Here is a 12,388-nt window from a genome sequence, read left to right as displayed (position 1 = left end):
AAGCTTCTTTTAACTTGACATCCCCAGTTTGCATTTTAGGGTTTCTTTTATAAGGTTGTAGTCTCTAAGATGAACTTGAAATGGCTTTGAGTCTTTGGTAAAGGCCCACTTGCTTTACTCTTTATTGCTCTGCGCGGTAAGTGACTTGTTTGTAAGCACATCACTTTTATTTTCCCAGGTCAATCATTTACTTTTAAGTAACATTTAATGTTAATGTGTTAGCAAGTGTTGATCACTGATAGAGGCCATAGTTGATAGAGTTAATGTTAATGGATAACGTAATAACATGGAGCATTTTGGTGGACGCCATGATGAAAATGTGTACAATTGTGTGTATAAATAACGGGGGGCTTCTCATAATCCCAGCTCTTTGCCTCACCCATGATGTACGGCACTAATCTCCTTGACAACACCAGATGTCCATCGGTGACTTGTGTGAATGAGTGTATTCAGAAGTGTTTGTGCTGCTGCCCCTTTAAGAACCAGGCAGCAGTGTACTCGTTGCCAGGACGACACGAAATGACAAAAGTCTAGGGCTCGTCAGTTAGCAGCAGCACCACCAGCAGCAGAGTGGGAGTATACAAACTCACAGAGAGGATTGACCATCACCTTGATAAATATCAACACATTGTGTACAGTTCAGGTTAAACAGAGCTTATTTCCAGTCACTAAATGGAGTTAAAGACGAACCTGGTGCCTGTCGGTCGACACTGACTCAAGAGGAAGTAACGCGACGTGGGACTACAAGTACAGAGGTTCGCATGTGGGTCGCTAATAACATACGCAAAAACTACAGAGAGACTCGCCTGTTGGTTTCATGCTTTTTCACTGTGTGTTTTGGGAAATATGTTTGAAGCTGAAGCTCTGACGGAACTGACTCCACAAGTCAGTCATTGCTGCGAACAATTTTAACACCTGTTTTCGGGACATTGAAGGCCACTTATCTCTTTCAGGACTGAGCAAAGAAACGGAAAAATGAGCAAAATATATGGATCAACAAACGTGTCTGAGGTGGAGGAACACATTTCTCTGAAGTATGAAATTAAGAAGAGACTTGGGAAAGGGGTGAGTGAGCTAATTTAGCCCAGGCTACAATTAACAACACCTTATTGCACCTTTGACATGGCTACACACTTGTTAATAGAACTGGAGTTACATCCATGTAATTGCTATTTTGCAATAGTTTTTAAAGTTGCCAAACACTGTAAATGCTCATGCTTTCAGTTTGCAGCCTCTTATCAGTGTTTTGGCTCTTTACACCAGCCTCCATACCTGCACAAAGATGTTTACCACATCTTTAAGCCTCTCTGAACTCCAGCCTTAAGAGACATTCCTGAAATTATCCAGAATTAAGGCCCTGAGTGCAAACCAGTGTTGTAAGGGAGAGGTTTATTTACTTTGGCAGGACAAACTCTCTTTGCAAATCAGCTGATGTGTGAGGACACTTGTTCCCTTCAGAGTCCATAACCCTTTTGTTTTTCTCTCCGCTGGTACGGTTGCCACAGGACTAAAAACAGCCTGGTTTCTTTTTTCCATCGGCCGTCCACAGAGACGTACAAATTGCTGCTCTGCTTGCACTGGCCAGGTGGTAACTGCCACGTAGTCACGTCATATTGCCTAACTAACTAGGCATACCTGAGGCCTGAAGTGACTCAGGTTACACAGCCGTTGAATCTATTTACAGTTGGCTGGTGAGATAATGGCTCCCTGTGTTGTGATGCTCCAGGGAGCCAAACAATAGTGAGCAACACTGTGCTTATTAGCCTTAGAGAATCATAAAGTGCTTTAACAACAGCAAAACACTCCTAATTGTACTGAATAAACTGTGTTTTGTTCCCCTCGCAAATGTGCATCACTAACTCTTCTTTCTGGAGCCGGGCTTTGACAAAGACAACAGCCACCTGAGTCACCAGGGCTGCGTGAATCTGATCCACTGCCTCCGATAACAGTGCTGTTGCTCCTTCTGTCTGTACAATAACATGGGTTAGGGTTATGCCCTGCCTCACTGCTGCCTCTGTTATGCTTGACTTCACTGCCCTCATCAGCACCCTGACTCTTTCTTCACCATAGTCAGGACTGTAGCTGCAACAGAGGACACAGAGGTCATGTCCTCGCCCTCTCTTATAGGAAAATGGTGATCAGGAGTGCCGTTCACTTTTTTTTTTAATGATTAAAAGTTACACAGTGCGTTTTTAAATAGCAAAAGAACTTAGTGTCCTTGAAGGAATACTTCACCTCCAGACATCTGCTTACAAAGTCTCACACAACTCCTGCAGTATGATCCAAGTCTCATTTATCCAGTCGATTTCCCAAACACAAGCTAAAACGTTAGTATTGGAGTGTGGCTTTGAAGAGAGCGTAGATAAGTTTCACTTTCATTTCAGGTTTTCACAGTAAGGTTTCAGAGGAAATTATGAGGATAAATGAGATTTGGATTATACTGCAAGAGTTGTGTGAGAGTTTTGCTGTTGTTAAGCAGGGTCCACAATCAATTAATAAATCAATATTTCTATAGAGGCATGTGAGAAGTGCAAAGTTTTCCTCATGAATTCAAGGTGACATAGATCAAATAATTGATTTACAAATTGTAATTTTGTGGATGACGTGTTCTGTTAAAAATGACACCTTTTTTAGGCCAGTAAAAAATACAACAGTTTTTAAATTGATCTGAAAAAAAATATATGAATGAGTTAAACATGTAAATTAAAAGACTTAAAATGAATAGATCAGGCGACCATGGAGAATCATGACCTCAGCAAAAACTATATAAATGTTTATATGGAATATAAACCATGTCCTGCTTTGAGAAGAGGTGACTTAGTGTATTGTATCTCCCCAGGCTTATGGCATCGTATGGAAAGCGATTGACAGACAGACGGGCGACATTGTGGCTGTGAAGAAGATCTTTGACGCCTTCAGGAACAGGACAGATGCCCAGGTGGGTGCTTGCTGTGATCTAGGTGACAATGATGTAATATCATTATTGTAACCTAATACCTTTATTCATATCATATCTAATATATAGAGATGGTTCACAGTGTTCATGGCATAAAGCCCCTCAAAGGTATACTTCAGCCACAAAATGACCAATTGTTAGTCATGCTGTGTTACCTTGAATTTGTGAGGACAACTTTGTTTTTCTTGCATGCCTCCAGAGAAAATGACATTGCTTTATTGACTGACTGGGGATTACATTTAACAACAGTAAACTACATCAAAACATCAGTAATGTAATCCAAGTCTCATTTATCCAGTTGTATGCTCATTACATCCCAAACACATACATTTTCATTAAACCTTAGTATGTGAAGCTGGCTTTTAAGAGAGCACGGATAAGTTTCACTTTCAATTCAGTTTTAAACGGTAAAGTTTTAGTTGGAGTGCATGTGTTTGGGAAGCACTGAACATATGACTGGATTAATGAGACATGGATTATTATAAGTGATCATTTTGTGGGTGAAGATTTCCTTTAAAAATGAAGCAAATAAAACTTGCAACTGACTGTCAGCAGTTACATGTGATTTCAGGTTATTACCAATTTAGCTTCTTCTTTCCTATTCTAAAAATGGTCTCACAGTGGCTTCACAATTGTCTCCCCTCCCCTGTGTCAATAGAAAGATGGGTTTGGCTAATGATTAAATAGAACAGGAGGCTTGTGTGTGCCCAGTTTACGGCCGAGATTATTGCTCGTAGAGTTCAGATCTAACTGTTATTTTCTTTCCTTTTGCAGCGGACATTCAGAGAAATCATGTTCCTCCAGGTAACGATAATAATTATGTATCAGTGAAATAAAGCTGAACTACTGTCATACTATCATTCAACTCAAAGATTAGTTATCCCAGCCCCACTCTCTACATTTTGTTTCCATCTTTTCCCTCTTTGTCCAGCCTCTTTTTTAATTTACTGCAGAAAATACAATGACATTTCATGATATACAGTGATTGTTGTGTTTCAGGATGCTGTTCATCACTCTTTAGTCAGTGAACGAGCTCCATCACCAGTTTCACAAAAACATGCCCACAAATCAACAGAGAATTTCTCTTTATACAGCTTTTTATAAATGCTTTTACAAATTGCTGTATTTGTCAATAGTCTGCCCCTCCGACACTGCTCCAGTAGTTGCACCATGCCCTTCCCACTCTGGTGCAGCACTGTTTGTTTTTCCATTGCTGTTTCATCATAGTCCTTCGCTTTATAGTTTGAAACATGCAGAAAAAGCAGATTTTTCAGCTGTTCATTTTACCGTGTGAAGACATTTGAGCATGAACACCTCTGGTACGGCATGGTACAAATAGGACAGTGGCACAAGTCCCGCAGTTTAATACCTCTGCCATTATGTGAAATCACAATAAAACGTCCAATATGGTCAAACCTTTTGTTTTCTAAATAGTGTTTTCTTTCAACTTCAACTCTATTGTTACCCTGAAGGAGACTGACAGTGAACAACAACACTGTACCTGCTTCAGGCTGATTCATATCCTTGTGACACACATTCCAGCTTCACTCTTAATCTGCTGACCTACATTCATGTGACCTTCAGCTGTGCCTCTGCCCCCTAATCAGCTGTCATCATCTTCCGGTGAAATTCCGGTGTTGTAGATATTATGGGGTTTAATTACAGTGACCGTTATGTAATCTCTGTTGAAACTTTCCCTGTTGTTTGCTCAACCTTTATGGCTGCCAGTTCAACACAGCCAAGATTTGTTTGTATGTGTGGTTTATTTTCCTAAAAACAAAACTCCTTTCTGTGTGCAGGAGTTTGGAGACCATCCCAACATCGTCAAACTTCTAAATGTCATCAGAGCGCAAAATGATAAAGATATTTACCTCATCTTTGAGTATATGGGTGAGTGTCTGGAAGTTCACGTGCACAAACATGGCTGCAAGGAAAATAATTACAAATCAGTTTTGACACATAAGCATTGGGAGGAGTGAGGCTGCAGTGGTTGTTAGCAGTGTAGTTTGGCACTGAAAAGGCTGTGTGTGTATGTGTGTGAGGGTTTCTGCTTCCTTTGGCCAGCTGCACTGTCTTACTGCTGAGTCCACAGATTGGCCTCCCCCTCTCTGCACTATAATCCATGACTGTACACCAGCAACCAGTGCAGACCTCCACTGTTTCTCTCCAGCATTTCCCTTTGGTTGAAATCATTGTGTGTGTGATTATGGAGGAGCATGTGTTTAGCAACTCTACGCCAAAATCACAAATAACTGACGATGATTTAAAATCCAATCATTGCTAGATGTTACTGTAAAAGTTGTGCTGTCATCAATTTTTGCTTCCTGCTTTCTACTAGACACCGACCTGCATGCAGTGATAAAGAAAGGCACCCTACTGAAGGACATCCATAAACGCTATGTCATGTACCAGCTCTTCAAAGCCATCAAATACCTGCATTCAGGAAACGTTATCCACAGAGACCAAAAGGTATGTCAGGTGGAGAGTATCACATTAAAATCATGAATTCATTTATTAGTTTTAGAAGTAGGGTTGTCTCGATCCAATCTCAAGGATCGGTATCGGGGCCGATGAAGGCATTTTGATCGGGTTTGGCTATACTGACTTATACAGAGGATCCAATCCTTTGTTTCATGTCAGCTGTCACATCACACAGGTGTTTTTACCTGTGAAGTTTTCATGCAGACTAGCTAATTAACTAATCAAAAAATTGTTTATGCTCTAATGTAAATGTAAGCTATTACGTACAATTTACTGAGTTTAAGTAATCACATTCTAGAGTTCCTGCAGAAAATCTGCTGACATGGTTTCTCAAAACGGCCTCTGATCCTAGAGAGTAGAAATTCATCCCTCCTTCTCTCCTATTTGTTTGCTTTTCCACGTCTTCTCACTCCTAGTGTGATTTCTGTTTTCATACCTGGGTAAAGCTGTCCTGTTTGACCTCTCAGGAGATGAGTGAAAACTGAACCATTACAGTCCCTGTGAAGAATGTTTCTCTTGTCTGTGTTTCCCACAGCCATCCAACGTGCTGCTGGACACCGACTGTGTAGTCAAGCTGTGTGATTTCGGCTTGGCCAGATCGCTCAACCAGATTCAAGAGGACAGCGGGAATCCAGCACTGACGGAGTACGTGGCGACCCGGTGGTACCGAGCTCCTGAGATCCTGCTGGGATCTGCGAGGTATCAGTAACTGTACCACAACCTCTTATGCTTCACAACAGTTGATTTAACAGTGATGAAGAAGGTAACATTGAAAAATATTCATTCAAGGGACAGAATACTTTTTTGGAAAATTAGTTATGAGTGTACCAGAGTGTAAGAGGAGTACATGTGATTCAAAGGTACACTAAAGGTGTGGACATGTGGAGCCTCGGCTGCATCCTGGGAGAGATGCTGCTGGGAAAAGCCCTGTTCCCTGGGACATCCACCATCAACCAAATAGAGAAGATCATGAGTGCCATACCACACCCGAGCCCAGAAGGTAATTAAAGAACTCACACTTTATTTTTAGCAATGGACAGCATTCATCACTATCTATTTATTGATTTAATTCAATGCATTTAATTTTCAGATATTCTCGCAATCAAGTCTGAGTATGGATCCTCCGTCATTCAGAGAATGTTACTGAAGTAAGACAATCTTTTGTGTTATGTATGTTGTGAAAACCCTACTGTGCACAGAACATGTTAACAATAGAGAGGTTCTTGCACCTTTTGCATTTCACTAGGTAAACTCATATGGATTACTTTATTTGTGCACAGCTGTTGATGGTGCTCGGCCTCTCTCTGACCTTGTCACCCCTGGGACAGAGCTAGTTTTGGGAGTGACAATAACACATTTCCTCTCTTCCACCGGGGAGACTGTTAGCAGAGCTTGTAAGTGGAGGTGGGGCTGATTACACCCTCGAAGAGCAGTGATTATTGCAGAGATGCAATGATGCAGCAGTGACAAAGCAAAATCATAAGTTAAGCAATGCCAGCTTTAAAGGTTCTTTATACAACATTCGGGTCATTAATGTGGCAGGAAACCACATTTACTATAGATATAGTGGAGTAATGGTGTCCTGAGCGGAGAATGAAGTCACACTCCCTCTGTGTGTGCTGTAACCTGAGCTTCTCTGTTGTTTGTTGTAGAAGATGGTCCAGTGGTGCATGCATATTAGTGCATGTAGGTCCTTGTGTGTGTGTGTGTGTGTGTGTGTGTGTGTGTGTGTGTGTTTGTATCCCACTGGCAAGATCATTACCACCACTCTGCACTGCACATACATAGCGCCCACCCCCTTTTTCCCCCCTGGTTAACACTGTTAGCTCTATCAGCACTGTTGCTATTGTGCCACTGTTAGCACTGTTAGCTGCTGGACACCAGGTCAGTCACCTCCATGGTGAGGACAAACGCTCAATCATAGATAGGCTCCAAATGTTATATAGAGCTTCTTTAAAAGACCACCTTGTTAAAAAGTGTGTGCTGGATACTATATATTGCAGAAAATGTTGAGATGTTTGAGTGAGCAAGGAGAGTGGATTTGTCTGCTTGAACTCGCTCCAAAGCTTTGCCATATTTTTAATCTTTGTACAGGACCTTTTGTAAACAGCCAATAGCCATCTGTACTTTAAAAGGAACAGTGTAATCTACCCTCCCCAGCATGTTCTTCCACCCACCACTTTTTTGTATTTAAAGGAGAGCTCCACCTATTTTACACATCTAATGCTGCATTTCCACTGCATGGTACGGCACGGCTTTGCTCAACTGGACTTGCTCCTTTTTGGCTTTCCATAACCAAAAGTTGCGAACAGTACCTGATATTACTCACTTACTTCTTAGGTTAATGTTTCAAGTGAGCTGAGTCAATACTAGGCAGTAGAGTCAAAACACTGCAGACTAACTGACACTGATTGGTCAGAAAGATAGTCACCAGCGCAACACAGGACATCCTGCACAAGGCCACAATTTTTAAATAACCAAGCTACCATTAATAGCATCCGAAATGTTTTTATTCTCTCTACCCTGCATTTAAAAAATAGCAGCCCAAAGTACTATGCTGTGCAATAAAAGATGTGCAATTTTTTTCTCTTTTTGGTTGACAATGAAAGGATCCAGTGAAAACAGAGATAAGGACCTGGTACCAAATGTAAATTTAGTCAAATTGAGCTGAACCATCTTGTGGAAATGAGGCAAAAGTCTCTGAACAGGTCTTTGGGAGTGCCAGTCAGTTGGTGGTTGGAAATATAGTTGCATTGTAGCTTATGTAGAGACAGGTGGTTTTGACGAGGAATACAAATGCGCGGAATAAAATAGAATATGTTTCTTCTGTTGCTATGATTTTTATCCTTTTTTTAAAAACTGTACAATGTGAGTCTGACAATGTTACAGCAGTGCAATGCTAAGTTGCTGATGAACGCTTTAAAATCCCTCTCTGCCTTCCTTCACCAGACCACAGGTGCCTTTGGAAGATCTTCTCCAGACGTCTGTGCCACCTGATGCTCTGGACCTGTTGAAAGGTTTACTAGTTTTCAACCCAGACAAGCGTCTGACTGCTGAGCAAGCCCTCCAACACCCATATGTAGCCAGGTATTTTTTTTTTTTTTATTCTCTGTTCTTTGCTTTGCTTAGTTGAACAGTTAGAATCAAGCATTTCCTCTGTTTGCTTTGCTGTCTGGGATAGGTGCGGTTAGAAAATCAATATTTGCGTCACCACTTTATTACTATTATGTGCTATCATTTAATCATAAATGTGTTTCTTATCTCTGAAGGTTTCATAATCCAGCCAAGGAGCCAGCTCTTAACCATGATGTTGTACTGCCATTGGATGATGATGTACAATTATCTGTGGTTCAGTACCGCAACAAACTTTATGAGGTACAAAAGGAGTCATAAATGTTTAGAAGGAAACATTGGTCTTTACATATTAGACCATATTACACATAATTCTATTGCTATATATATTTATATATATATTTCCTCTTCTTTACCTGCAGATGATGCTGGAGAAGAGGACTAATCAGGGGATGCTAAGGCTGATCCAACCAAAGGACGGAGGCTGTGACACCAGCACTGAGAAGCCTAATGTGAAGGATAAAGAAGAGAAAGGCTTAGTGGCAGTGAGTGGGGATGGTCGTCACATGGGGGAAACGCAACATGAAAAGACTGAAAAGACAAACCACGTGCCTTCACATACAGGCATCACCAAACCTGGGCCTGAGAATGTGTCATCTCCGCCTGCTGTGAAGAAGACGAGTCCGCTATCCAGCCCTTGCTTGGGAAAACTCACATATAACCCCATCACACATGTCCCAAGTATGTCTGAATTTATCTCAGCTGGTTTCACATAAGGCTGGGTATTGAGCTGTTTGGTACTGATCAAAATATGTTCATAGCAGAGTTTTAAAAACTGAATTTTCTGAAAGATGTCTCCTTAGATTCCTTATCTTATTTAGATATGTTTTCATCAGAAAGTTTTTTCAGTTTAAGTTGAGAAAATGTTCTTGAAAGTTTGCCTGTGTTTAGATGCTTAACATTTGACAACTTTGACTTCTTTGATCAAGTTTGTCCAGTGTGTAGGATTTAGGGGGATATATTAGCAGAAATGGAATATATTATAACAAGTATATTTTCTCAAGGGTATAATCACCTGAAAACAAGAATTGTTTTTGTTACTTAATGGGCCATTTATATCTACATAGGGAGCGGCTCCTCGTCCACAGAGATCTCCATGTTGCACCGCCATGTAGTTCAGAACAGTACTTAGAAGCCCCTCTGTGACAAGCAGCATTGGAAAAACACCCATTTAAATTAGCGATTCAGTTTGTTTTGGAGAGGTGAAGACCTCTGTGGATAATTCAGCTCCTGATAAAACACCTCCAGAATGTCTGGATCTTAAGTTACTGGAAAAAAAGGTAAGCACAGATTAGCAGGTGCTAGGCTGAAGGCTCAGGAAACACTGATTTGTAATGTGAAACTGCTTTATTCAGTGTTATTACTGGTTTTAATCACCTTACCTGTTTGTTATGGAGAGGAAGAGACCTCTGCGGATAATTTGGCTCCTAGTAAAAACCTCCTGAACAATTAACAGTTGCAGGATCCCTAACTGGGAGAAGTTTCAGATATTTGCAATCTAGACTAAATCCCCCTAAATCTTACCCATTGTTTTCATGCTTCACACAAGTTCCATGCCTTCACAATGAAATCAATACAGCTGCATATATTTCAGGTAAATCTCTCAAAGATGCAGTTTAAACATTCCCTCAGGTAAAAAACCCAAACTTCTCTTTTCTTCACTCAGATGGTTTTGTTCGGAGTCCAGCCGCTCCTCCTCATTACTACTCACCCACTGCAGCCAGCAGGAAACTAGTGGGACAGACCAGTAATGGAGATGCAACCACATCACCAACAGAGGGCGCCAAGGCTAAAGTATGATCAACAGACCTCAGTCCACTTACTGTTCAGTTTTGTTTTCCCTTACAGTGATGTAATCTTGTTTCGTTTTTACATCCTGATTTATTTTTGGCTCCTTGCATTCTCTCCCACTTGTGATCTTTCTGTGACTCACTCTGCATTTTGTTCTGTCTTTTATTGCTACCCTCACTAGTCCATGGACCAGATTCTCCAGCGTGGTCGCTCAGCCCCTGTGACCCATAACCGCTCCTTCTCCTTGACCCAAAACCAAACCCAGAACAACCCACTGGTTCGCAAGGACGGGCCTACCCTGCCCTCTGGGCTGTACGTCACATCTGCACACCTGGTCAGTCCACCACTCCTCAGGATGTGTAAAATTTGACTCAATGTCAGGATTCAATTTCAGGCTATTTACATGCTCTATGAAATATTGATTTAACTACACAATGCATGAAAATATATCTTAAAGTTTGGTGCATTTGCTAAGATTTAGATGGAATTGCAGTCATGGCATATCTAACTGTCTTTTCCTTCCCATGCAGAACCAGCGCTCCAACTCTCAGGTTCGTGAGGCTCGGCCACCGGCACGGTTCAGCAAGAAAGTATTTCAGAGTAACTGTAACGTGGCAGCTGCAGGGGACCCACGAGCCAAACTGGGCAGCTACTCGCAGGCCTATGGGACCATCAACAAGACTGAACTGGACAATCTGCTTCAATGCCGCCCTTGCAACCAGTAACTGCTGTTATGTCAGCTGTTACAAAGGGGCCAGCGTGGCGTGTGTTTGAACACATAACAAGGTGTACCTTGCACTAGGATGTAAAGCACATGGCAACCTGAGAGAAAACTTGTAAAAAGGAACTGTGACTCCTGTGACTGTTACACCTCTTGTATACTATGTAGGTTGTATCCATGCAGACATGTTTGTCGCTGTCTGTGACAATGAATACATATTTGTAAAAATCCAGTATGACTTCATATTAAATTTATTAAATTGTACCAGCAATTCATAAACACATTGTATGCTTATGTGTGAAGTTTCATTCAACAGCATTTCTCACAAGGCTGGATTACCAATTGGACAAAAGGGGACCAAAGCCCCAGACCTTCAGGGGCCCTAAATGTCCAGTTTCTAGATGTGTAAGTAGGTTTGTGGTTATTTGCAAACTTTATTTGAAATAGGCACCTTTTTAGCACATTATCAGCTGAAATGTTGAATCGTCTGTCTTTCCATAGAGACACCGTGTGTCAACGGTCACATGCTAAATATTCCTAAATATCTTTGTATAATTAACAGTGGGTCAGAGGGGCCCACTGCACTGATAATGCAAAGGTTTTTTTTATGTGAATACAGTGGCAATTAGCCTCCTTGTTCCTCTAATGTGTACAGAGAAGCAAAGTGATAAGTGTTTCTGGAACCGAGTTTAAAATGTTTAACAGACATGAATGACTGTGGCAGCAAACCAATACAAAGTTTAATAAAAAACACATTTTACTTTAATTTTTAACTTAAAATATTGGATACCTTTACCTCTTTGAGCCTCGTACAGTTATTTAAATTAAATAAGATTAATAATAATTACAACTCAAGAGGGGAAATCCCTCTTTGGTGAAACTGCTAACAACTTGCAAGATATGACAAGGGGCTTACAGTAGACACTGCTTTTTGTTAGAGGTCACAAGCCCAAAAAAAACATCAGTCATCAGATAAATGTGGTAAAAAATACCAATATTGCTCTCTGGGATGTGTGGTAAAAGTAATGGAAGATGTACTCTTTTACCTGCTCTTATATATTTAGTAGCAATACAACAGTGTAGAAAACACTCTGCTACAAGTAAAAGTACAAAAGTAGTGGAATCAATACAAACTTTAAGTACTAGAAGTAAAAGAATGATACACATTTTGCAGAATGGCCCTTTTCAGAATAATATGTATAAGGCTATATAATTGGGATTATACAATAATTGATGAATGTATGTGTAAACATCTCTGTAGTGGTTATTCTTGGTCCTCTCTGACCACTTTGGTGGCTGAGCAAAAA

At 40.8% G+C, this 12,388-nt stretch overlaps 1 protein-coding gene across 2 annotated transcripts; it reads left to right on the top strand.

The window, feature by feature from the left end:
• Positions 1–519: 519 nt before the first annotated feature.
• Positions 520–11,360, top strand: mapk15 (mitogen-activated protein kinase 15). Of its 2 annotated transcripts, none has more exons than XM_033636371.2 (15): positions 520–755; positions 954–1,065; positions 2,840–2,938; positions 3,731–3,760; positions 4,756–4,846; positions 5,295–5,425; positions 5,973–6,136; positions 6,298–6,437; positions 6,528–6,585; positions 8,387–8,524; positions 8,707–8,812; positions 8,932–9,250; positions 10,236–10,363; positions 10,542–10,694; positions 10,891–11,360. In XM_033636371.2, exons 2-15 carry the CDS (start codon positions 976–978, stop codon positions 11,083–11,085), a joined length of 1,842 nt encoding a protein of 613 aa, XP_033492262.2. In that variant the 5' UTR covers positions 520–755; positions 954–975; the 3' UTR covers positions 11,086–11,360. The 2 variants fall into 2 exon arrangements, with proteins under 2 accessions (XP_033492262.2, XP_033492260.2); XM_033636369.2 differs by having other exon boundaries at positions 520–763.
• Positions 11,361–12,388: the final 1,028 nt, after the last annotated feature.

The sequence above is a fragment of the Epinephelus lanceolatus genome, chromosome 16, assembly GCF_041903045.1.
Source record: "Epinephelus lanceolatus isolate andai-2023 chromosome 16, ASM4190304v1, whole genome shotgun sequence".
Taxonomy (NCBI): Eukaryota; Metazoa; Chordata; class Actinopteri; order Perciformes; family Serranidae; genus Epinephelus; species Epinephelus lanceolatus.
This window is presented reverse-complemented; position numbering and strand designations above follow the sequence as displayed.

Excerpts from the sequence above, each read along its gene's own strand:
- mapk15 (XM_033636369.2), top strand. Across the intron at positions 4,847-5,294 it reads CCTCATCTTTGAGTATATGG|ACACCGACCTGCATGCAGTG; the intron begins GTGAGTGTCTGG and ends GCTTTCTACTAG. Across the intron at positions 10,695-10,890 it reads ACGTCACATCTGCACACCTG|AACCAGCGCTCCAACTCTCA; the intron begins GTCAGTCCACCA and ends CTTCCCATGCAG.